Raw genomic sequence first — 26,161 nt, 5'->3', positions numbered from 1 at the left:
CCCTGCACCCACGTGGGAGATCCGGAAGAGGATCTGGCCTCCTGGCTTTGGACTGGCTCAGCTCCACCCTCTGTGGCCACTTGGGGAGTGAACCATCAGACGAAAGAACTTTCTCTCTGTCTCTCTTCCTCTCTGTACCTCTGCCTTTCCAATAATAATGAAATAAAAATCTTAAAAAAACAAAACAAAAATGCAGGGAGAGAGCCAGAGCTGTCCTTTCAGCTACTTACCCCTCGCAAACACCCTACAACAGCCACAGCTGGGTCAGGCTCAGGCTAGGAGCCTAGAACTCCAACTTCGTATTTCTACTTGGGTGGTAAGATCCAAGTACTTGAGCCATGGAGAGCATGTGGTAGCAGGCAGCTGGCTATATAGCAGAGTAGCCAAAACTCAAACCAGGCCTTCTGATGCTTAATGTGGGTGTCCCAAGGGGCAACATAATTGTTCTGCCAGTCACATGCCCCCTGATCACAATCACTAGAGTAAGTTCACTTCCCAAGCTGTCAATAGCGGCTCTATTGCCCCACGTTCTCATCGGGGCTTGGGGAAGCAGTCAAGATGGTTCTCTTGTCTCATGCAGTCGCTACAGGATGAGACAAAACTGAGGGGACCTGAGTGTTCTGGGCACCAGGTGCTAGTAATCCTCTAGCAACCCACGCAGCAGAATTCTGTGGGCGTGGTTCTGTTTGTGAGTGCATGGACCTTAAAGCAGCAAACATGAATTACCCGGCCCGCTGGTACCTGTGGCGACAGTATGTCTAGTAGGGGAAGACAATGATAAAGGTAGGGAGATGGTAATTAAAGAGCCGGCACCAAGCTTACACATACACATTGCTATTAGATTTTATGTTACACCAGTTATTGTGCATGCCCCTCCCCCCTACAAACCACAAGGTCACAGCTTTGAGCTGTGGGGTCCCTGGACTGCACCCCAGGAAAGTCTGTGATAGAGGACACAGGTGTCACAAGCAGGTACCTTGGGGGGCGGGGCCGAGATCTGCACCCCCGTGAAAGACAGCAGCGACTACTTCTCTTCTGTTACATGGAATACCACATTTTCCGGATGAGACATTCTTTTCAAAAGCAGAGTTACTTCAAAACACGAGATGTGGAGGCCAGAAGGAAGCGGCACTGAGTCAGCCCCACCTGCTTTGCAGCTCTCTTCATCTTATCTTGCTCAAAGGGATGGGGGAAGAGAACAGAGGTGCTGGGCAGGTGGGAGGATTAACGACCCTGTATACAGCGCTGCCTCTTCAGACACATCACTCCCCTCTTCCGGTCTACAAAGACCAATAAGGGACAGGGGAATCATCAAAAGCTTTCCCAAGTGATTCTATGATTCGGTCAAGATAAGCGCATTAATCTGCTTGTAGATTCCTAGCTTTCCTCAAACTCACCCCTTCTCCGCCGATTTCTGTCCTTCCACCCCCACAGCGAGATGACACAGCATAAATTGGTTGCATTGGTTTGATCTGGGCATTTCCCCAGGGAGGTGGGGACAGGGAGGGGAGGGTGAGGCACCTGCCCAAAGCTCGAATGTAAATGTGCTGTTTCAAGGGGCCAGGAGGAGGATGGCACCATTTGTCCGGCTGTGGTGGCGCTGCCTCAAGGCAGTTCCCTGTGGGCGGGTGTGTGCGACAAAATGAGTCTGCACAGACTGACAAAGACACTGAAGTCTCACAGGGTCTCTAGGTGCGGCCCTCTCAGATGATTTCTGTGCGAACAGTTGGCAGGCGTGCAAGGACAAGTCAGCTGCCCAGCACTCCGGGGTGCGCCTTCTGGCGTCTGCCCAGCTTGGCCATCAACGGTCACAGTGCTTCCAGTAAGTCACCAAATCCAGCTCGACCCCACCTGTTTTCTGAGAAGAGGGTCAGCTGTGTCCTCAGCCTTGAGCTGAAAAAGAGACACATGGCTGCTAGGAAAAATGGTTTTAAAATGTCCACTGAGCAGTGGCTCCCCTCCAGCAGCCCTTCCTCCCAAGATTCAGACTCGTAATGCGAGTTGCAGGGCCCCTTTTGTTGCCAGGTTGAAAGACAGCATGGCTTTCCTCCTCCTTTTGTGTTAATTGCTTTTTGAAGCTGCCCAGCCCTAAAGGATTACTTGTGCGCAGGAGGTATTAGCTGCGGAAGGAGGGGCTCGTTTTCGGAGCAGCAGGGAAGGCCCACCCTCACCAGGGCGGCACATGACACAAGGGCCCGGACTGTAGCTTTAGGGACTTGAACCACTGCCCCCAAAGGTGAGCTGGCCAGGGCTGCCAGGCTCCGCGGCAACACTGGGCACCAAGCCAGTGACTACACAAAGAGCAAAACACACTCTTCATGTTAAGCTGAACAAGAAAACAGCTAACCTTAGCTGCGGTCCAAAGAGGCTGGATTCCTTAAACACCTCTCGTCCAGAGCCTCCCCTGAAACACCGGGCCTCGTTCCACTGTTTCAAGGTGAACCCCAATCCTGCTTTCCTCCAGCTGGAGAAGGAGGTCAGGCACATGGCTCCCCACTGCAGTCAAGGTCGGCATGAAAGAAACCTGCAAATCCCTTCCCAGAACCACATTCGTGATTCATCTCAGCTGATTCATCCCTGAGCGCCTGAGTGACACGTTTCCTGGGGCCCTAAAACTTAAAGCAGGAATTCATCCCTCTCGCATTCCAGTGGCTGAGAAAAGCAGCCCTGGAGGAGCAGAAATGCAATTCATCAAAGAACGATTCATGCCTGGACTGTGGTTCCTGTAAAGGGCACAGAATCCTCTTTTTGCCCTTCCCTCCCCGCCCAGCAGTGTGAAACTGGCACATGCACCTGTAATTCAGGGGAGCATTTTATTTTTATTAATATTTTAAAAGATTTATTTAATTTTTATTGAAAGTCAGATAGACAGAAAGAAGGAGAGACAGAGGGGAAGACCTTCCATTCGATGATTCACTTCCAGGTGGCTGTGACCAGAGCTAGGCAATCCAAAGCCAGGAGCCTCTTTTGGGTCTCCCATGTGGGTACAGGGTCCCAAGGCTTTGGGCCGTCCTCGATTGCTCTCCCAGGCCACAGGCAAGGAGCTGGATGGGAAGTGGCACCCATATGGGACACTGGTGCACACAAGCCAAGAACCCCAGATGCTAGGCTACTGCGCCAGGCCCAAGAAAGCATTTTATATTCCTTTCTTTTTTTTTTTTAAGATTTCTTTATTTTTATTGGAAAGGCGGATATACAGAGAGGAGAGACAGAGAGGAAGATCTTCCGTCCGATGATTCACTCCACAAGTGAGTGCAACGGCCGATGCTATGCCGGTCCGAAGCCAGGAGCCTCTTCCAGGTCTCCCATAGGGTGCAGGGTCCCAAGGCTTTGGACGGTCCTCGACTGCTTTCCCGGGCCACAGGCAGGGAGCTGGATGGGAAGTGGAGCTGCCGGGATTAGAACTGGTGCCCATATGGGATCCTGGGTGTGCAAGGCGAGGACCTTAACCACTGCACCACCGCGCCGGGCCCACATTATATATTCTTAAAAAATCATGAGTTAGGGCCCGGCGGCGTGGCCTAGTGGCTAAAATCCTTTCCCTGAACACACCGGGATCCCACATGGGCGCCGGTTTTAATCCCAGCAGCTCTACTTCCCATCTAGCTCCCTGCCTGTGGCCTGGGAAAGCAGTAGAAGATGGCTCTAATCCTCAAGCCACTCCACCCATGTTGGAGACCAAGAAGAAACTCCTGGATCTCAGCTTCTGATTGTCACAGTTCTGGTCATAGCAGCCATTTGGGTAATAAATCAGCAAATGCAAGGTCACTCTGTATTTCTCTCCATAAATCTCCCTTTCGAATAAAAATAAATCTGTTTCTTTTTTTAAAAATCATGACAGGCTTTAAAGCAACACAGAGATATAAATCACATCCTAAAAATGTTAAAACACAGTTACAAACCCAATGCCCATGAATCAACAGTAGCCAAGAATAAAATCACAAAAACGTGCCTGGCACGGTAGCCTAGTGGCTAAAAGTCCTTGCCTTGCAGACATCACGATTCCATAGTGTCACTGGTTCTAATCCCGGTGGCCCCAATTCCCATCCAGCTCCCTGCTTGTGGCCTGGGAAAACAGTCGAGGATGGCCCAAAGCCTTGGGACCCTGCACCGGTGTGGGAGACCTGGAGGAGGCTCCTGGCTCTTGGCTTTAGATTGGTGCAGCACCAGACGTTGCGGCTGCTTGGAGAGTGAATCATCACATGGAAGCTCTTTCTCTCTGTCTCTCCTTCTCTCTCTAGATCTGACTTTCCAATAAGAATAAATAAATAATAAATTTTTATAATAAAATAAAATCACACACACACACACAAATCATTGATGCACTGTATGCAAGACTGACAAAATGACACTTCAGGGCTGGGCTGGTGGCTCCCACCTGGCTCACGTCCTAAAAATCAGGTGGCCTTGTTCCTTATTTCAACTTCTTTTGCAGAAGCTGGCTTGCTCCAATCTCATCACCTGTCGCCCTCAGGGACCACCATGACAACCAGAGAAGGAATGCATTGCCAGGGACCTGCACCACAGAGGGACCAGAGATACAAGGCTCATGCACCATTTGGCCACACCAGCAAATCAATCAATCAATCTTTCTTTCTTTCTTCCTTCCTTCCTTCCTTCCTTCCTTCCTTCCTTCCTTTCTTTTTTAATTGCTTTTTGAGACAGTTCAGTTGGCAGAGGGCTCCCCTCTCCCCCTAATTCCCTCACCTCCACTCTGTTCTTCCCTCTAGGTTCATAAAATGCATCCATCTTGAATGTTCCCAAGTCCATCAGGCTTCCACTGGAGTGTCTCCCAGGCATATAAGAGGCTGACTTTTTAAAAAACATTTATTTATTTATTGGAAAGTCAGATATGCAGAAAGGAGGAGAGATAGAGAGGAAGATCTTCCGTCCAATGATTCATTCCCCAAGTGAACACGGCTGATGCTATGCCGGTCCGAAGCCAGGAGCCAGGAACTTCTTCCGGGTATCCCACACAGGTGCAGGGTCCCAAGGCTTTGGGCAGTCCTCAACTGCTTTCCCAGGCCACAAGCAGGGAGCTGGATGGGAAGTGCAGCTTCCGGGATTAGAACAGAGCCCATATGGGATCCCGGTGTGTTCAAGGTAAGGACTTTAGCTGCTAGGCCATGCCGCCGGGCCCCGAGAACTCTCTTGTGACCACATGGCTCTCCACAAGCCAGGGAGAGGCATGGAGCATGGCTCTCCCTCACCGCCCTTAGAGGGAACCTCCAGCTCAGCTGGCACCCCGATCCGGGGCTTCCAACCCACAGAACCATGAGACACTTAGTACCTGTGCCAGGCACCCCAGTGGCAGCATGCTGTTACAGTAGCCCTAGCCGAGCAGCACCGCCAGCACACCCAGCTAGAAACAAGCAGGCTGTGTCTGTGGCAAAGCTACCAAGGAAAGCAAGAGAGTGACAGTCCGTGTCTTCTTCCCGGGCAGAGCCCCAGGGTGCCCGAGATGAAGGTCACCAAAAGCTCGCTCCATGAGCTTCAACCACGCCAGAGAAGGACGAGGTCTTCAAGTGAAATCTGTTGACAGACCTCCAGGTCTCTCGAACTGTGCTCTGCCAAAAAAGATTGCTTTTGTCTGTATTGTTGTCGTTTGTTTTAAGAGGAAACATTTGCTCATCACCTGAGATAGTCAGTGTCCCCTTTATCACTGTTATCAGTACTGCCCATAAACAAGGAAGACCTAATCCTCACTGTACCCACATTAGGGCCTCAGGATACAAGAATGAACCTACAACGAAATGTCAGCCTTGGGTCTGACAAAAAAAAAGAGAGAGAGAGAGAGTTCTCGGAGTGTGCAGACTCTGAGATGAGATGACTACGAAGCCTGCCTTGGGAATTGGCACCTGGGGACTGTAGCAGGAAGCAGGACCATGCCGAGGGGAAGCTGAGCTGGGATGCAGGCCCAGCGACTCACCAGGGGGCTTTCCCAGCAGAGCAGAGCAGACCCACGCACTACCCTGCAAAGAAGGCTGTGTGCTGTGGGGCAGTCTGGGAAGGACTGATGGTATAGCAGATCTGTCCTGAGCATTCCAGCAGCCCCTCAGGAAAGGGCACAAGGGCAGGGCATCACAGGGTTGGCAGCACTGGCTTTGAGTGCTATGAAAAGAGGGTCTCAGAGGGGAGGACACCCACCTCCTATGCCTGAAGCCCTGGGTTCCTTCAAATCCCGGCTACTCCACTTGCTCCAGCTTCCTGTTCAGGTGTACCCAGGGAGGCACCAGCCATCACCTCACAGGTGATGGGTCCTGGCACTCACACAGAGAAGGTAAGCTGTGATAACCTTGTGAAAAGTCTGTCAACCTTCCCTCAATGATCTAACAACAACAGCTGCTAGTGGGGCAGAGGTCGTGCCCGAGTGTGTGCAACCACTGCTTCAGATACCCTCCCATAACATCCAGGCTACTCCACACTGCCAACCCTGCTTCCCGCCAAGGCACTGGGGGAGGCAGCAAATGAACCAAACTCCTCGGTCCCAGCCGTCCGCTTGGGGGTCTTCGGTGGCATCCCTGCCCAACCCTGCGGCACTGAAAGAGTGAACCAGCAGCTGAGACATTCCCATTCTTGCGCCTTCTGCTTTTTAAATACATAACTCCTTTGAAAAAGATTTATATACTTACTTGCTTGAAAATCACAGTTACAAAGAGAGAAGGAGGGATGGCAGAGGGCAATCTTGTACCAGGGAGCCACGATGGCCAGGGCTGGGCCATTCTGAAGCCAGGAGCTTCTTATGGGCCTCCCATGTGGGTGCAAGGATATAACCACCTGGACAATTTCCCCTGCTTTCCCAGGCATGTGAGTAGACAGCTGGATCAGAAGCGGAGCAGCCAGGACTGGAACCAGTACCCATATTGCTTGCCTGGCCGTGTAGGCAGAAGTTTAACCAGCTGTGCCACTGCACTGGCCACTGTTTTCAGTTTTTGACAATCAGGAACAACGAAGCTATGAAATGCTGGCATAGATTTTTTTGTAAGATTATATTTATTTTTACTACAAAGTCAGATTTATAGAGAGAAGGAGATACAGAGAAGATCTTCTATCCAATGAATCACTCCCCAGGTGGCCGCAACAGCCGGTGCTGGGCCGATCCAAAGCCAGGAGCCAGGAACTTCCTCCAGGTCTGCTACGTAGGTACAGGATCCCAAGGCTTTGGGCTGTCCTCAACTGCTTTCCCAGGCCACAAGCAGGGAGCTGGATGGGAAGTGGAGCTGCTGGGACTAGAACTGGCACCTATATGGTATCCTGGTGCACGCAAAGTAAGTTCTTTAGCCACTAGGCTACCATGCCGGACTCTGGGATAGACATTTGTGTCATCATAAGCTTCTCTTCCTTGAAGTGGGACTGCTGGACTCCCTGGTGACTGTGTCTAATGTTTCCAGGACCTATCGGACTTTTCCAAAGCTCCTGTTCGGCTTTGCACACCCATGGTAGTGTACAAGAATCCAGCTTCTCACACCCCAACACGGGTTACTACTGTGTGCTTGAGAACAGTGCTGCATGGGAAGTGGCATCACACACTTGGTTTTAATTATAGAACCTTCTTGGGCTCGGCACAGTGGCCTGGCGGCTAAAGCCCTCTCCTTGAACGCACTGGGATCCCAGTTGGGCTCTGGTTCTAATCCCGGCAGCTCCACTTCCCACCCAGCTCCCTACTTGTGGCCTGGGAAAGCAATCGAAGATGGCCCAAAGCCTTGGGACCCTGCACCTGTGTGCGAGACCTGGAAGAAGCTCTGGGTTCCTGGCTTCAGATCCGGACAGCACCAACCATTGTGCTCACTTGGGGAGTGAATCATCATATGGAAGATTTTCCTCTCTGTATACCTGACTTTGCAATATAAAAGAAAATAAATCTTTTTTTTTTTTTTTTTTAAAGATTACAGAACCTTCCTGCTACTGTGGTCTTTTCAGGGCCGGCACTGTGGTACAGCAAGAGCAGCTGTTGTCTGCCACGCCAGCATGCAGCGTGAGCGTTTCTCCACGTCCCCAGCTGCCCCACATCTGAGGCAGTTCCCTGCAAATGTGCCTGAGCAGGCAGTGGCGGATAAGGCAGTGCTTGGGCCCCTGTATCCAGCCCAGAGCCCTGGAAGAAGTTCCCGGCTCCCACCTCTCCCAGCCCTGGCTGTTACGGCTGACTCAGAAATGAGACATCAGGTGAAATCTCTTTTTTATCCTCTCCCTCTTTCTTGGCATCTCTTGGTTTCAGAAGAATGAATGCATTTCTTTTTTGAATAAATTACTACATTTCTAAACAAAGAAACAAAAATCATAATTCAGCAAGGTTTAGGTTCTATTGTGCTTACTTGGTGACTTGCTTCAACGTGAACCTCTTGCATCTCAGCTTTATCTCCTGCAAAAGGAGAATAATTACAGTATCTTTCTCTGATTATTGGCGAGAATGAGTTAATATCACCACAATGCCTAGAACAGAGTCTAGCATACTAGCAATGATTTCAGAAATGTTAGTTATTATCACAGATCTTCCCAAATCACTTAGCAACAGAATCCAGGTTGTTTGTTTTATTTTATTTGAAAGGGTGAGTTACAGGGGAAAGGAGAAACAGGGAGTCTTCCTTCCATTGGTTCATTTCTCACAGGGCCAAAATGGCTGGAGCTACATCAGTCCGAAGCCAGGAGCCAGGAGCTTCTTTTGAGTTTCTCCCGTGGTTTCAGGGACCCAAGGACTTGGATCGTTCACTGTTGCCTTCCGTGGTCATTAGCAGGGAACTGGACTGGAAGCAGAACAGCTGGGACTCAAACCCAATGGGATGCTGGTCTCACAGGCAGAGTGTTAACATGCTGTGTCATGATGCCAACCTCAGAATACAGATTTTTTTTAATTTTTAAAAAATATTTATTGGGCCTGGCGTGGCTTAGCAGCTCAAGTCCTCGCCTTGAACGCTCCAGGATCCCATATGGGCGGCAGTTCTAATCCCGGCAGCTCCACTTCCCATCCAGCTCCCTGCTTGTGGCCTGGGAAAGTGTCGAGGACAGCCCAAAGCTTTGGGACCCTGTACCCGTGTGGGATACCCGGAAGAAGTTCCAGGATTCTGGCTTCGGATCGGCATAGCATCAGCCGTTGTACTCGGGGAGTGAATCATCAGATGGAAGACCTTCCTTTCTGTCTCTTCCTCTCTGTATATCTGACTTTCCAATAAATAAATAAATCTTAAAACTATATATTTATTTATTTTTATTGGAAAGTGAGATATACAGAGAAGAGGAGAGACAGAGAGGAAGATCTTCCTTCTGCTGGTTCACTCCCAGTAAACTGCAACAGCCGGTGCTGGGCTGATCCGAAACCAGGAACCAGTAGCTCTTTGGGGTCTCCCACACGAGTGCAGGGTCCCAAGGCTTTGGGCCATCCTCAACTTCTTTCCCAGGCACAAGTAGGGAGCTGGATGGGAAGTGGGACTGCCGGAATATGAACTGGCACCCATATGGAATCCCAGCACATGCAAAGCGAGGGCTTTAGCCACTAGGCTATTGCGCTGGGTCTAAGAATACAGAATTTTTAAAATATCTATTTATACATTTGAGAGGTAGTGACAAAGACAAAGAGGTGTCTCCCACTAGTTTATTCTCTGAATGACTACCCTCAGCCTGGGTTGGGCCTGGCCATAAGCCTGGAGCTCCATCCAGGACTCCCACAAACGTGCTAAGGCCCTAGCGATGGGGCCGGTCTCTGATGCTTTCCCAGGTATATTATCAGGCATGGATCAGAAGCAGAGCAGCTGGGACTTGGACAGGCGCCCAACCTGGAATACTTCACCGCAGGGAGCAGCTGAGCTCACTGTGCCACAATGCCCACCCCAGGAAATCTTCCAAATGAAAAACATCACCACATTTAGTTGTGCTCAGAGGATACAGTTCAATGAATTTTTGAGATTGTGCAAAGGGGAAGCAAAGGTTTCTTTTCTGCAACCAAGATTTTCCAGGTGTGACTGGATCACGCAAAAGGCTGCGGTCTTCCAGACTATTCTTTGAGAAGAGCCTTCTCTCCTAAATTAGAATTCAAACCATACAGCTCCTAAAAAAAACGACTTCTGGTTCTTGGGAGTTAAGGAAAGGCGGAGAGGAGAAGAGCTGGTTGCAGGAGGCCTTTTGGGGTAGGGCATGGGGGGAGGAATCCCTGCTCCCTGAGCAGGCTGTGACTGCAGAGCAGGAGGAACCGGGAGACGCCCAACTCCGGGGGCTGTCAATTCCACAGGGAACAGCTCAGGTGGGATCCCAGGAGAGGGAGCTGCTGCAGGATCAGGGCAGTGAGGCAAGGCTCCCCCAGGTGAGCAGACACCTGGCGGCTAGCCTCCCGGTGGCAGCAGACTGCGGAGCCTGGGCCCCACCCTGACAAAACACTGCACTGCAGCATTGGTTCGCACTCGGGCAGCACTCTCCATGAATCAAAACACAGAGAGTGAGGCCGGAGGGCTCAACAAGGAAGCCAAAGAGAGCCAAGGGAGGATTTCCATTTTTTTGTCTGATCAGCAGCCAGGGACTTGGGGTGTATTTATTCATCTCCTCTCACTCTGTGTTTCCTCTGCTGATCAAACAGTGAGTACAATTGGATCTATCTACTTCGCATTGTTATTTTTAATATTTATTCATTCATTTATTCAAAAGCAAAGTGAGAAAGAGAGAGGGACGGACACACACACACACGGAGGGAGAGAGAGATCTGTTTACTGCCCCAACGCCTGCAGTGGCTAAGGCTGGGCCAGCCTGCCTCTAGGTCTCCCCAGGTCATGGCATTGCTTTCCCAGGTGCATCGACAAACAGGGAGCTAGTCAGAACCAGAGCAGTCTGGATACAAAGCAGCACTCCAGTATGCCGGCATCTCAAGCGGCGGTTTAACCCATTAGTCCACAATGCCAGCTTTGCCACTAAAATGACTTTTAAGATTGACCTAGACAACAGGCAGATAAGACAATAAAGTGCTTAGGTCTCATTTGGCAATCAACAATAAGCACAAAAAACAGAACTTCAGATCCTCTTCTGGAGTCTAGTGCATATTTATGTTTTGTACACATTAATTGGGGAGTGGGGAGCCTGACAGGATACCAGCTAGGAAGAGAAGCTGGCATTCCAGTGTGGGAGAGGCGCCTGTGGACCCCTGATTCCAGCCTCCTGCCACCCCTGGGGGGGGGGCTGGATTGCATCCCAGGGGGGAGTTCATTTAGGGAGTGCACCCCTCTCTCATACAAACAAAACATGTTAAAAAACCAAAACCAAAACCTTGTTTCTAAACCTGAGCCAAGCTTGCCATTGTTTCCAAGTTCAAAGCTGTAACCATGTGGCTCTGGGTGGGGCACTGTGGAAACAAAGTGGAAGATGAGCAATGCTGCAGGATTGCGTGCATCTGCAGGGTTCCTCCCAGCCGAGAGGTTGCATTGGAGAGCTGAGGTCAGTGTTTGAGGCAATAACGCTGACACGGCTCTTTCAGGCTCCTTCATCGGGTCTTCTACACTGGTCGCATCTGGTACTGCCATTGGCCCCAGGCTTCGGTGGACACTACGGAGCAGCCGACAAGGGCTCAAGTTCCTGAGGTTTGGGTGGCTTCCAGGCCCTGCGTTCCTTGTCCCATATTCTTTCTGATTCTCTCCATTGGGGCTGGTGACTGCAGACCATAAATCTTTCTTAAACCAGCCCCTTCCGCAGCGCTCTGAGAGAACAGAACCGGTGCTGGTGAAAAGGAACCGGGGACGAACTCGGTGCACAGCCTCCATCTTACACTGCCTGTTTGCTATCAAAGGGCTGAGGATAAACGGGTGCTGGACTTCCCTCCACCAAGCACCCCCAGGATTTTTATCTCCTGTGTCTGGCACTGGCTAAGGTTGCAGGCAAACAGAGGCACAGAGGACGTAGCAACAATCGCCGGGGAGCTTCCTGGTTGCTAGGAACAGTAAATACCACAGAGACACAAAGAGGCAACCTTTCCCAGGCACTCAGCGAAGCCTACAGCGGGTCTCTAATTTCCCACACAAGAGCTTCTCTGTTCCTTCACTGGAGATCGGGAAGATTTCATACAAACACGTAGTGCCCATTTGGCTTCTAAGTGTGTCCTAGTGCACTTACGTGCTAGTCTCCATCTCGATGCTCAGTGCTGTTGCTTATTTATTTATTTCTATTTCCAGGGAGAGATGGGAGGAAGCTGTGCTGTATATCTGACTTGGGAATTTTAAACGCTGCGTGACTTTTTTCACTTGTGTGTGATTGCTTATGATCTGGGGGACTTACTGTGGATGCACACACTTCTGAAGATATTCAGGCATATTCTCAGAAAGATTTTCTCCACGTTTATTCCCAAATTTGTTTTCACAAAATATATGCAAAATATGAAATACAGCACTGGAAATTCAAGGTTTTTCCATGACTCATTCAAGGAAATTGCATAATAATCCTTTCCTGCCAAGCTTAGAGTTTTCTCAAATATCTTGCTATTCTCCTTATTCTATTCTCTTATACCCTAACCTGTCGCTCTTTCCATCCTTTTTCAATGCCATTAATTCTTTTTTTCTCTTTTCTCCAAGGTTTGTAAAACTCTCCTGGGTATAGTCATGTGATGAGCTGGGGATCATGGAAATCTGAAATACCCCCCACTTTGCCAGTCTGTTTCCTAGCAACTGCATGGTACGTTGCTTAGCAACAGAGGAGGTGAGCCTGAAGTCGCTCTTCCATATCTAAAAATAATGAAATCCTTCAGAAAGATTGATAGTGGGCTTACTGATTAAAATATGCTAAATCCAAAGACAATTTTACTGCCGAGGGAACGCAGCTATGTTATATGGATAGATCTTTATATTTCTTACAATCTGTATATTGAAAGAGCAGATTGCTGTTCAGCCAAAGGAAAAGAAATGGCAGCTTTTCCTAACCCTTTCTCCTCTGCATACGTGCGCTCCATGTCTAAATCTAAAGGGGGATGAAGAAACACTGCACCTTCTCCAACTCCCCCTCCTCTGCACGCTGCGAGCCAGGGAAGCTGGAGACCCTCCAGGCTTCCTAGGCGTTGCCTCTCGGGGTTATACCACGCAGTCAGTCCCTCTCAGCCAGCCTTAGCCAGGGCTTAGCAGAATTTAGAAACAACTGAACCACAGCAAACACACTAAAACTGGTTGGTCCCACAAAGCTAAATTGATAATTCTGGGATTTTTGTTATTTTTGTTATTTTTGTTATTCTTCTTAATTAGACTGCCTGGCTTATAGAACTGGGAATTCATATTTTAACTAGTGTTCTGGTTGCTTTAGCACGTTCAGGAATTATTCCAATGTGTTAGAGTGGGTATTTCTTATTTCAGTCATAAAGTTATTCGCATGACCCTCAGGGAGGACGCCGAGAAGAGTAAGACCTAAATATTCTGCCACCTCCCCCGATAAAGCCAGGCCCTTCCAAAGGTAAAATTGGTCAAGATTTGGAAGCTGGGCCCGGCGCGGTGGTGCAGTGGTTGAGGTCCTCACCTTGCACGCCCCAGGATCCCATATGGGCACCAGTTCTAATCCCGGCAGCCCCGCTTCCCATCCAGCTCCCTGCCTGTGGCCTGGGAAAGCAGTGGAGGACGGCCCAAAGCCTTGGGACCCTGCACCTGCATGGGAGACCCAGAAGAGGCTCCTGGCTTTGGATCGGCATAGCATCGGCCGTTGCGCTCACTTGGGGGGGTGAATCATCGGACAGAAGATCTTCCTCTCTGTCCCTCCTCTCTGTATATCCGCCTTTCCAATAAAAAAAGATAATAATAAAAATAAATCTTAAAAAAAAGGCAAACTATTAAAAAAAAAAAAGATTTGGAAGCTCAGTCATTGTTCATTCTGCCAATACTTATTAAGATAAGTTTGAAATAAATTTGACAGGATTTAGTATGAGTTGGGATGAAGTTAAATGCATTAGCGTATATCAAGTACCAGGAAGAATGTCTGAGACATACTGTTAGATGAAGTTATTATTTGAATCTGGCTTAGTTGCCTAAGAAGATGGTCACAATGAACTGAAATTGAGAATTTGCAATGATTGAGAATATTGAGCATATAAAATATTGAGAGAGTAACAGAAAATAATTCCATGTATAAAAATTAATGTCAGATGTTTGCAAGCAGCCAGGGTATGGCCTATGTCTCAAAGATGACAGCATTTTGTCTAAGACATGCTAAAAATAAATTTGGGGTCCTCATGCTGTGACCTAGTGGCTAAAGTCCTCGCCTTGAACAAGCTGGGATCCCATATGGACGCCGGTTCTAATCCCAGCACACCTGCTTCCCATCCAGCCTCCTGCTTGTGGCCTGGGAAAGCAGTCCAGGAAGACCCAAGGCCTTGGGACCCTGCACCTGCATGGGAGACCTGGCTCCTGGCTTTGGATCGACTCAGCTCCAGCTGTTGTGGTCACTTGGGAATTGAGTCAATGGACGGGAGATCTTCCTCTCTCTGTCTCTCCTCCTCTCTCTATATATATATATGTATCTGACTTTGCAATAAAAATAAATTTTTTTAAAAATAAATAAATCTGGATTTTGTATATGGTTAGCTAACATAACATCAGTTCTAGCCCCTCGGTGTATAACGTAGGGTGTAAATGCAACTGTAAAGACTTTCGGATGCATGAAATCCTTCTTTGTTCTCTAGTACCTCACTCACACCCTGCTTTATGTGCAGCACGGAATTAATTAAGACGAAGAATTAGAGGATGGAGAAAAGCCCGCATTCGGTGGTTGGGGGATGGGGTCCTGGAGCTCCTCTCCATCACTATTAAGCCCCTGTGGCCAGTGCGCCATGGCAACCTTCCCGGTCTGCCACCTCATTTCCACCCGCTGAGGGAGGGCAGGGGAGGGCGGAGGTGTCCCTCGCCGTGCATTCCTGCGCCTGTGTGTAATTTGGGTCAGTGAAATGCAACCAACTTATACGCCGCGCTTCGTGGACACAGGTTATCTCTGTCTTCTCTGCTTCCAGTGCGCCTTTTGTGCGGATGCTTTTCAGCTTCTACAGGTTTTGGCCCCTTTTCCAAGTATCAGATTTCACTGAAAGGTTTCAATAAACCACCATCCTAATGCACCAGTAAAAACTGCAACTTGAAATGTGTATCTCAGGTCATAAATGTTTTGTTAAAAATGGCATTTTTGGGATGGTATTGTGGCATAACAAGATAAGTTGCCACCTGAATGTAGCACCAGCATCCAGTACAGGCACTGGTTTGAGTACCTGCTACTCTGTTTCTAATCCAGCTCCCTGCTAATGCATGCTCACCTTGAAGGCTCTGGGATCGCATGTGGGCGCATGTTCTAATCTCCGCAGCTCCACTTCCCATCCAGCTCCCTGCTTGTGGCCTGGGAAAGCAGTCAAGGACGGCCCAAAGCCTTGGGACCCTGCACCCGTGTGGGATACCCGGAAGAAGTTCCTGGATCCTGGCTTTGGATTGGCACAGCACCGGCCATTGCGCTCACTTGGAGAGTGAATCATCAGACAGAAGATCTTTCTCTCTGTGTATCTGACTTTCCCATAAATAAATAAATCTTTAAAATTTTAAAAAAAAAGTTGTAATATCAAAACCACTTGAGCAAGAACCTCAGAGCATACCCTATATCCGGGACCTGAGGAGGGTGGGAAACTGGGTGGGCCTTCTCCCTTAATGCCCCCCTTTAAACATGAAGGTAACAATATGGAAAACATACTAGTCTTATCCACTTTCCTGTAGCCCTTGAACCTTCTTACCCTAATTAACTATGTAAAGAATGTCAAAATAAAATCTTATTAAGAATGTAAAAAAAATAATAAAAAATTAAAAAAAAAAGAAAACATCATTCTGTTTCAACATCAGAGACATTTTCAGTATTACAGAATTCAGACAGCTCCTATGCTATTGTTTGTTTCACTTCTGGAATAGAAATTCAATATTTATCTCTGCTACACACTAAAAGTCCTTTCCAAACAGATGGAACTCGATTACCAGAGTGACCACAGAAAACTCTCATCACAATTATCCAGAAAAACATCCCTAATATTCAGTAATACTGTATTGTGTTGATCAGCGCGTGAGAGAAAGCATGTGACTTTTAAAATACAATTCTGCATTTTAGAGAGATGGTCCTATTCAGACCGAAATCTGGAATTTCACTGATAATTAGCACTGGAATTTCACCCAGGTGACTTCAAGGTCACCCATATGAGAGCTAATTTATCCAACATATTGATCATAACTGGGCCCTACAATGAGCAGCATAAATTCAACGTGTCGCCATCACCAGACCACATCCTTGTTAAATCCAGACACTGAGATCCATTTTGTTGGAGAACTTAAGGGAAACCTAGTCGCTTTTCGTGCCGCCATTTGCAGACACGCACCCAACAGGCAGTGTGACGTGGGGTCGTGGTCAGGTCACAGAGGACATGAGTCAGGACGCTGAGCAGAGCAAAGTCGGAAGCAGGACGTGCCAGCACCTTGAGGGGCACATGGCCAGCTTGGTCTTGGTGTCTGGCAGCTCCTGCACTGACCGCTGTCTCCCAGGCCTCAGTACCCTGTGTTAGAGTTGGGACAGCAGGGCTCACTGCCTGTACTTGCTGTACACTGACTTCCCTGCAGTAAATCCAACAAGCTTGCTTCAGGCTTTTTTTCCCCCCCAACATGTCAGATCGAACCTTTATTACTTTCCTAACAGCCTCTCACGCTGTCTTGCCGGATGCCCTTGGAGCAGACGCTCTCTGGCTGGAGTTTTCTGGCCCTTTCTGAGCCTTGGCAGGAGCTGCCGCCTTCTGGTCTTCGTGCATGGAATCCTCACCTTTGCTGGAACCTTAGCAGCTGCTGCTGCAGGAGAAGCTTTCAGCAAAACTGCCCTTTGAAGTTTCTTAACTTCACTTTTTTTTAAAGATTTATTTTATTTTTATTGGAAAGGCGGATATACAGAGAGGAGAGACAGAGAGGAAGATCTTCCATCCGATAGTTCACTCCCCAAGTGAGCACAACGGCCGATGCTATGCCAATCTGAAGCCAGGATCCAGCAACTTCTTCAGGGTCTTGCACGCGGGTACAGGGTCCCAAGGCTTTGGGCCATCCTCGACTGCTTTCCCAGGCCACAAGCAGGGAGCTGGATGGGAAGTGGAGCTGCCGGGATTAGAACCGGCGTCCATATGGGATCCTGGCATGTTCAAGACGAGGACTTTAGCCGCTAGACCACATCGCTGGGCCCACCTCAACTAAACTTTAATGCCTTCCTCCCTACAGAAACAAACACATTTCCTGCTCAGACCTGCTTCTCTTTTCAATTTCCCTATTCTATAAACAGCAACAACACCATTGCAGGCCCTGAGTCATCCAGGCTAGCGATCTGAGAGTAGTTTTGACTCCTTTTTTTTTTTTTTCAAACATATGTCCAAGCAAACTGGGAACTCAGACCAAGTGCATTGACCTGGTGGCGTAAGTCCTCGTCTTGAAAGCACCAGGATTCCATGTGAGCACCAGTCCATATCCCCGCAGTTCCATTTTCCATCCAGCTCCCTTTTGTGGCCTGGGGAGGCAGTCAGAGACTGGATGGGAAAGTGGAGCAGCCAGGATACAAACCAGCATCCATATGAAATCCTGGTACTTGCAAGGCAAGGATTTAACCACTGAGCCTGAGACACTCAATGGAATTCTTCCCCATCTGCTGCCAGAGCCAGGGCGTGCCGCTCCTAGGTGTGCGTGTGTGAGCACAGCCTGCCTTTGTCCCCACGAGAAGAGGAGGCAACCTCAGAGCAAGTGACCCCATGAACACAGACACACACACACATCAAAAGCCACGAAAATGCACATGTCCCAACTTTGATATCTCACCACAGTAAAGCAGGTCCTTTTGGAGAGGAGATAAGGATTTCTCTGCCAAACACTCATTATACTTGTTCCAAGGCTTCTAACATGATGATACTATTTCCTCGTTTTACTGCCATTCCAATGTTGTTCTGCTGTCCACTATTTGTCATTTCCACCAGATTCATGAAGCAATCAAATTCTCGCAGTATTTCCTGGACATGTCTGCCACCATTTAATTTTAATGACAGCTTCTTGTCCATAATTTTTTTTTTCCAACTCAGGAGGGTGAGCTCTGCTCATGGCAGCAGCAGGGGTGCTCACAGACTCCTGGAAACACAATCGGCACCCTCCCCACGCTCCCGCTGCAGGCCTGGGGCTCGCCATCTCCGTTTTTCTTTTTTAAAGGATTTTTGTTGTTGTTGTTTTTACTGGAAAGTCAGATTTACAGAGAGAAGGAGAGACAGAAAGATGTTCTACCCATTGGTTCACTCCCCAAGTGACTGCAACAGCTGGAACTGAGTTGATCTGAAGCCAGGAGCCAGGAGTTTCCTCCAAGTCTCCCATGCAGGTGCAGAGTCCCAAGGCTTTGGACCATCCTTGACTGCTCTCCCAGGCTGCAAGCAGGGAGCTGGAAGGGAAGTGGAGCAGCTGGTATATGAACTAGCACTCATATGGGATTCTGGCACATGCAACTGGAGGACTTAAGCCAGTAATCTATTGCACCAGGCCCCCAATATAAATAAATCTTTAAAAATAAAGGAGAAGAAGAACAAAGACTTAATAGTCATGTTTTACAATCTTATCATGGGTCAGCAAGCATTTGGAAGTGTTGAAGGAGCTGAGTATTTGGCCTCCAGTTGGGAGACCGGGCTGGGAAGCCCATAGCTCTCAGCAGAGGTACCACCCCAGCTCCATTCCTGTCCCCACACTCTCACTAAAGCACACACTGTGTTGGGTCCCTGCCACTCCCATGAGAGAGGAGACCCAGGCCCAATTCCTGGCTAGGCCTTCCTCCCACCCTCTGCTGCAGGCACTGGGGAGTGGATTAGCCAAGGTCTCTGCCTCCTTGCCTCTCAAACCCATAAATAAATAAATAAATAAATAAATAAATAAATAAATAAATCAAATCAAATCTCCGTGGGGGGGTGGATTCTGCCCAAGGGATTTAACAACGAATAGGAGGGGATTGAGTTTCAAGGAGTGGTCAGAGCAGAACTTGGATTGAAGTGGGTTTAGACTCAACCGAAGTCCTCTCCACACACACACACACCTCAAACCTAAACAAACAGGCATGGAAGATTTTGGAGAAAACTGGATTTCTCACCACCCAGGACAGTCCAGGGCTCAAATACACACACAGAATGGAAATACAAATGGTAAGATATTTTGTAAATACTTTCAGATTACTAACCATGGTGATAGTTAAGGAAAACACAGAGAGAGAGAGCTGTTCATTGAATCCCACAAATGTGTTTATAATACCCACAGGGTGCCAGGCATTTTAGCAGCATCTAGGACCCAACTCACATTTTAGGGGAAATCATGTAAATGAATCATCAAAATTCCACAAACAGTATAAAAGAGAAACGTTTTATGCTGTTATTCTACAAGAATGGCTGTTAGCCAAATATTTACACATGTATGCTGATGTTAGGAAAACTGGCAGGCCAGTATGTGGCTCAGCTGGTTAGGCCGTTGCCTGTGATACAGCATCCTGTATGGGTGGGGAGTCGAGCCCCACTGCTCTACTGACTATCGAGACGCCTGTCGATTTGGATTACTTGCTATTGAAATGACAGGCCTGGGGAAGCCGCAAAGACCCAAGCACTCCGGCCTCTGCCCCCTTACGGAACTCTAGATGAAGTCCCTGGTTCCTCGCTCCCGGCTGAGCTCTGCCCATTGTGGCCATTTGGGGACCAGCAAGTGGATTACAGTTTGCTCTCTATTTGTAACTCTGCCTTTCAAAGAAATACATTTTTGTTTTAGATTTATTTTTTTATTGGAAAGTCAGATATACATACAGGGGGAGAGACAGAGAGGAAGATCATCTGTCCATTGACTCAGTACCCAAGTGGCTGCGATGGCCGGAGCTAAGCCCGTCCGAAGCCAGGAGTCTGGAGCCTCCTCTGGGTTTCCCACGTGGGTGCAGGGTCCCAAAGCTTCGGACAGTCCTTGACTGCTTTCCCAGGCCACAAGCAGGGAGCTGGATGGAAGCAGGGCTGCCAAGATAATAACCGGAGTCCATACGGGATCCTGGTGTGTGCAAGGCGAGGACTTTTGCCACTAGGTTACTTTGCCAGGTCCAAAGAAATAAATCTTAAAGAAAAAATTGGCAGTAACAACAGGAATGAATTAGTAAGAAAGTATTTTTTGTTTGTTTTTGGTTTTCATAGTTTGAATGCTATTAGATAATGAAGAAACAAAAAGAACACAGTGGTCATCCCCTCCAATCTCCCATTTATATATCTCAGATTATCGTTGCTCGGATAGGCTATTGCTGACCCAGATCTTACTGTTACTTTTGCCTAATGGGAAGAGGAAGAACCTTCATGTAGATAAAGAACAGAATAGCTTTAAGACAGAGCTACAACGATTCAATACCACCAGTCCTTCTCTCCTTTACTGAATTCTCTTTGCAAAATGCAAAAAACATTTAGACGACTGGGACAGTAAAAACTTGCTTAATTCACCTTTTGCATTGTGAAGGTAATTCAGGACAATTCCTTATTCCTGCGTTCAGTCCTGCAGTGTCTGACTTTCTTTATCACCGACACTAAGACACGTTTCTCCCTGGGCCACTCGCTTTTTATCTGTTAAATGTACTTGTGGGTTCAGAAACAAGTGCTCAAATCATCCTCAGTACTCCTGTCTTTACTGAAATACACTGCTGTGGGCTGAGGTGATGTTGGCCAGTTCCCCGTGAAACATGCAAAGCGTGGACACAGTGGCTTGTGTGTGGCATTTCATTTCTTCTAGAGATTGCTGCGGCAAATCTGCCTAAGAGAAGCGAGTGTCCGTCCGCCATTGTTACTGCAGGCCCTGCAGCCCACGCCCTGCAGCCCACGCCCTGCTCTGCCTGCCCATCCTCAGGGAACACGATGGATGGGCTCTGCAGGGTACTGCGGCACACTGCGGATGCTGGAAGCCAGCTGCTGAAAACTGCAAGGAAAAAATGTGCAGTTAAAATACAAGTTTCTGCTTTTGATAGTCGAACAAAATCTCTTTACCTCTGAAATTTCATCCACAATGTCAGGACGTGCCCAGCCCAGAGACCTGCTCTGCCCAGCCCATGCTTGGCGGTGATGGAGTCTTTTCCAGCAGCAATCCCAGTTCCTAGTGGGGAAAAGCAAAGCCTTGTTTTGTCCCCAGGGGCATCTGAATCTCTGACTGAATAGCAGCAATGTGGGACCAGCCACGGTTCCCACAGTCAGAAGCCCCACTACAGAGAATACATTTACCGGATTCACAGGGGAACTACATCCAACTGAAAGGCAGCTGAGGAATCTACATTACAGAATGGGTCTTTGCCTCCAGAAGCTCCCAGCCACCTTCTCAGCTGAACGCCGTGGTTGTTTTTTCCTCTCGTGACTTTCCAGAAAGGTGGATACTTGCAGAAACAACACTGCACGCACGAGCAGTATCAGCTTCTGAACTCAACCCTTTCTCCCAGTATTGTCCCAATTCTGTAGTGGGAAAGATGGTTCCTTTCTACAGCTCACAGAGCACATGACGTGGACTTCTGGTAAAAGACCATCCCAAGCCTAAACTGCTACCGGTCCTTAGCGGATCCGGACTAGGAGATTACGCTACTCGTATTCTTTTTATGCCGGATGGCTATTCTTCCCATTATCTGTTTCTGTTGCTGATCTTAAGCTATTTGGGCATGTGAAAATAAATTTCTTGAAGCCGAAAAAAGACTTCTTAAATGAATGATTATATTACTGAACCCCTTTAAAATTATTTACATATAAAAAGAGGGAGCGATCCGGTTACTCAAACCCCTCTGAGCATCACTACCAAGGTTCTCTAATTTTAGAACAATTCGACATATAGCGTTCTAACGGAATGCAGTGTTAGGGTAATGTGCGGGAAAGCCTGTGAGGGGACGATTTTTCACTTAGAGCTCATCTCCACCCAAATTCTGCGACGCAAACCGGGCACCGGTTGAGGATTAAGCAAAACCCAAAGCATCTAACCCGGTCCTTTTTCTTCCCGGCCCGCCCCTCCCGAGCCCCACCCCATAATGGATGCTGGGGCTGCCGGCTTCGGCTCGCTCTCTTTGTTTGAAGGATGCATAAAGTCTATGGATACTGGGCGGGCGGGGGCGGGGCGGGACCCATTAACCTCATCCCATGTCGCCTGCACCAATCGGCGCCCTCGCTTCATGGTTCCCCGGGGGCAGATGGAGGGGTCTGGACCAACCGGAACAGGCCCCGGCCCATCCCCATGGCGACTGGGCTGTATATAGGCAGCTGCCGCCGCCCGCACCGCAGGTTCTCTTACATCGACCGCCTTAGAGTCGCGCTGTAAGAAGCAGCTGCCTCCCTCCGCTCCTCCGCCCGCAGACACACCGCGTGTAGCAGCAACCATGGTAAGCGGCGGCTCCTCGGGAAGCCGAGGCTCCTCTCCTTTTGTGTCCAGGCGCCTCTCCTTTTGTGTCGGCCCGCAGCCTCAGCCGAAGGGCGCGGCCACAAGCCGGGCCGAAACCGCCTCCAGGGCGCGGGGCGGCGCGCCGGGGACGCACGGGGCGGCTCCGGGGAGTTTTTGTTGGCGAGCGACCCCTCGGTCGGGGTGGGAGGGTCAGCAGCAGGGAGAGGCCATGGGGGGCGTCGCCCGTGGGGTTCCGTGGCGAGGCAGAGGGAGACCCTGTATTAACCCTGCAGCTGGCGGCGCAGAGGGCGCCTCGCCTCTCGGGAGGAGGAACGCCGGCCGGGCCTCGAGCCTCCTCCCCACCCCCTTGGTCTCCGCCATCTGGGGAAGTGTTTAATGAAAGCCTTTCGTCATTGCGGAACTAGACGAAATGCCTTTTTTTTTCCCTTGAGGAGTAAAGTCAGGATTCCAGAGCCCTTTAAAAGCCTGGTTCCGAGACGCCACGCCCCGAGGGCTGCAGCGCGGCGCCCTGCTAGGGGGAGCCCGCATTGTGCGCCCTGGGCGCCCCGCGGGGCGGGAACGCCCTTCCGCGCCCCACCCCGCCCTGGGAGCAGCCCTCCAGTGAAATTCTGTATTGGATGAGGAGGAGTAGGAATTTTTTTTTGCGGTGGGTAGAGAATACCAGAATGAAAACACTGCTTTGTTGTCTTAAATAACACATTTCATTATCCCGTTCTTTGGGTTTTTATTCTTTGTAGCTACTCAAGTGACATTTCTTTCTTGTCAACGGTTGTTCTAGAAGATACTAATAATTTTTCAGGTTTTGTTTTCTACAGACGATTCTGCAAAAGCTTAAAGTTAACGAATTTGCAGCCGACAGAGCAGCAAGACATTGTGCACCCAGCTGTCTTTGTTCTAGTGCGCCTTCATTAATTCCTTTTAATTGAGAACAGGGTCCCAGGCAGAGTCAGGGGAAGTGCGGGCAAAACAGCACAATGAGATCATATAGGCAGTCGCTGGAAATAGAGCTTGCTCTGTTAAATAATGTAGCAGAGAGAAGAGGCGAGCGCCTGGCACCGCCGGCACAGCAGTGCAGCAATTCAGGGAGCCCTAATAGCTTCTGGTATTGATGGACCCCCGCAGACACACTGCGGAAGGGTGTGGCCGCCAGCACAGCTGCAGTGCGAAAGTCCTTGAGGCCGACTGATCCCTAGTTAAGAGGAAACTCACTTCTCCAATTAAGGGAATGTGTGGGGGAAAGCAGTAAAATACCCAATTAACGACTGGATTTGTTTTACTGCATTTTTACAAAAGCTGTGCTTGCTCTAAATGCACGGGAAACCTTCCAGGAAAGCATGGTTCTGTGAACAATGGGCTGATACCACGTGCAAAGGACATTGTTCCGCAGACCACACCCATCCGCAGTATTTGTAGCATACTTTTTCTTAATCATTTCTGCTATGTTAAGATTCTGGCTTCAAACAAATTTGAATAACACAGTATTACGATTGGAAATATTTTTTAGAAATTTGAAGAAAATTTAAAATCCTAATGAGGCAATTTTGTATAATTTTTTTCTCTCTCCCTCCCACAGCGTGAGTGCATCTCCATCCACGTGGGCCAGGCTGGTGTGCAGATCGGCAATGCCTGCTGGGAGCTCTACTGCCTGGAACACGGCATCCAGCCCGATGGCCAGATGCCAAGTGACAAGACCATTGGGGGAGGAGACGACTCCTTCAACACCTTCTTCAGCGAGACAGGCGCTGGCAAGCACGTGCCCAGGGCCGTGTTTGTAGACCTGGAGCCCACGGTCATTGGTGAGCTGCCAGTGGGTGTGGGGGGTTGGCCAGGAGGTGTGTGCTGGGGGAGCCCCTGGTGCCACAGGGAGGGGCGGGGTCCGTGACAGGTGGCCCATCTGCTTCCCCTCTGCAGATGAAGTTCGCACTGGCACCTACCGCCAGCTCTTCCACCCCGAGCAGCTCATCACGGGCAAGGAAGATGCCGCCAATAACTATGCCCGCGGGCACTACACCATTGGCAAGGAGATCATCGACCTGGTCCTGGACCGCATCCGCAAGCTGGTATGATTACTCCCCATAAGAAAGCACATTGAGGGGTTAACAGAAACATTTGAACTGAAGTAAAGAGTTAGATGACTTTTAAGATTCTTTAAAAATTCAGTTAAAATGTGAATTGTCTGGTACCATCTTATGAAAATTGAGGATGTTTAAATTAAGAAGTGTTGAGTAATTCCAAGATATACCCTTTCTAAAAAGCATTTTTAAAATAAATCTGAATCCTTGAGATGTAGGAAGAAACTGCTTACTATGATGGTATCACAAACAACAAACGAAAGCTTCGTGTTTTCTTCATTCCTGTCTCCTAACAGGCTGACCAGTGCACGGGGCTGCAGGGCTTCCTGGTTTTCCACAGCTTTGGTGGGGGGACCGGCTCTGGGTTCACCTCCCTGCTGATGGAGCGCCTCTCTGTCGACTATGGCAAGAAGTCCAAGCTGGAGTTCTCCATCTACCCGGCCCCCCAGGTCTCCACAGCTGTGGTGGAGCCCTACAACTCCATCCTCACCACCCACACCACCCTGGAGCACTCGGACTGTGCCTTCATGGTGGACAACGAGGCCATCTATGACATCTGTCGTAGAAACCTTGACATCGAGCGCCCCACCTACACTAACCTGAATAGGTTGATAGGTCAAATTGTGTCCTCCATCACAGCCTCCCTGCGGTTTGACGGAGCCCTGAATGTTGACCTGACAGAGTTCCAGACCAACCTGGTGCCCTATCCCCGCATCCACTTCCCTCTGGCCACTTACGCCCCTGTCATCTCTGCTGAGAAAGCCTACCATGAACAGCTTTCTGTAGCAGAGATCACCAATGCGTGCTTTGAGCCGGCCAACCAGATGGTGAAATGTGACCCTCGCCACGGGAAGTACATGGCTTGCTGCCTGCTGTACCGTGGTGACGTGGTCCCCAAAGATGTTAATGCTGCCATTGCCACCATCAAGACCAAGCGTACCATCCAGTTTGTGGATTGGTGCCCCACTGGCTTTAAGGTTGGCATTAACTACCAGCCTCCCACTGTGGTGCCTGGTGGAGACCTGGCCAAGGTCCAGCGAGCCGTGTGTATGCTGAGCAACACCACGGCCATTGCCGAGGCGTGGGCTCGCCTGGACCACAAGTTTGACCTGATGTATGCCAAGCGTGCCTTTGTTCACTGGTACGTGGGTGAGGGCATGGAGGAGGGAGAGTTTTCAGAGGCTCGTGAGGACATGGCTGCCCTGGAGAAGGATTATGAGGAGGTGGGTGTGGATTCTGTGGAAGGAGAGGGTGAGGAGGAAGGAGAGGAATACTAAAAAATGTCACAAAGGTGCTGCTTTTACAGGGAAGCTTTTTCTGTCTTAAACATTGAAAATGAGGGGTCTGATCAGTTAATCTGTCTGTAGCAGTGTATGCTCATATAATTACTGACTTTTGCTTTAAAACATGAATGAATCACCACAGACCTGAGCAGTGAATTTCTCTGATGGATTCTGAATAAAGTATTCCCTGTCTTAATGAGTTCAGTGTTGTTGGTTTTTTTTCTTTTAATCTGAGTGTCTGAAAAGTTTTATGTGTTCAGTACATTGAGAAAAAATAACTTGCCTGTGGTTTACACACAGATTATCAGATAGCATTAAGTTATCCTAGTATTGTCAAACAGACATCTTTTAAAAGTATAAAATGTGAGGTCCAGCTGGGTTAAGCTGCAGCTTGCAATCTGTCATTCCCGAGTGGAATGCT

At 49.0% G+C, this 26,161-nt stretch overlaps 2 protein-coding genes across 7 annotated transcripts; one reads left to right on the top strand and one right to left on the bottom strand.

Moving 5' to 3' along the window:
- Positions 1–1,348: 1,348 nt before the first annotated feature.
- Positions 1,349–22,238, bottom strand: LOC121155376 (small nuclear ribonucleoprotein G-like). 4 transcript variants are annotated; one of them, XR_005883648.1, is made up of 3 exons: positions 22,119–22,238; positions 21,002–21,107; positions 1,349–1,893 (listed from the first exon to the last, which is right to left on the bottom strand). XR_005883648.1 is itself a non-coding variant. In XM_040978686.1 (3 exons), the coding sequence occupies exon 3, from the start codon at positions 18,032–18,034 to the stop codon at positions 17,855–17,857; it is 180 nt and encodes a 59-aa protein (XP_040834620.1). In that variant the 5' UTR covers positions 18,035–18,168; positions 21,002–21,107; positions 22,119–22,238; the 3' UTR covers positions 17,742–17,854. The 4 variants fall into 4 exon arrangements, 1 of the variants encoding a protein (XP_040834620.1); XR_005883645.1 differs by lacking the exon at positions 1,349–1,893 and adding an exon at positions 9,491–9,506; XM_040978686.1 differs by lacking the exon at positions 1,349–1,893 and adding an exon at positions 17,742–18,168.
- Positions 21,765–25,939, top strand: LOC121155336 (tubulin alpha-1A chain). Of its 3 annotated transcripts, none has more exons than XM_040978645.1 (4): positions 21,765–21,781; positions 23,959–24,181; positions 24,297–24,445; positions 24,754–25,939. In XM_040978645.1, exons 2-4 carry the CDS (start codon positions 24,061–24,063, stop codon positions 25,732–25,734), a joined length of 1,251 nt encoding a protein of 416 aa, XP_040834579.1. In that variant the 5' UTR covers positions 21,765–21,781; positions 23,959–24,060; the 3' UTR covers positions 25,735–25,939. The 3 variants fall into 3 exon arrangements, with proteins under 3 accessions (XP_040834579.1, XP_040834573.1, XP_040834584.1); XM_040978639.1 differs by lacking the exon at positions 21,765–21,781 and adding an exon at positions 22,283–22,365; XM_040978650.1 differs by lacking the exon at positions 21,765–21,781 and adding an exon at positions 22,671–22,679.
- Positions 25,940–26,161: the final 222 nt, after the last annotated feature.

This window comes from Ochotona curzoniae, unplaced genomic scaffold, assembly GCF_017591425.1.
Source record: "Ochotona curzoniae isolate NIBS_2020 unplaced genomic scaffold, NIBS_Ocur_1.0 contig_1014, whole genome shotgun sequence".
NCBI lineage: Eukaryota > Metazoa > Chordata > Mammalia > Lagomorpha > Ochotonidae > Ochotona > Ochotona curzoniae.
This window is presented reverse-complemented; position numbering and strand designations above follow the sequence as displayed.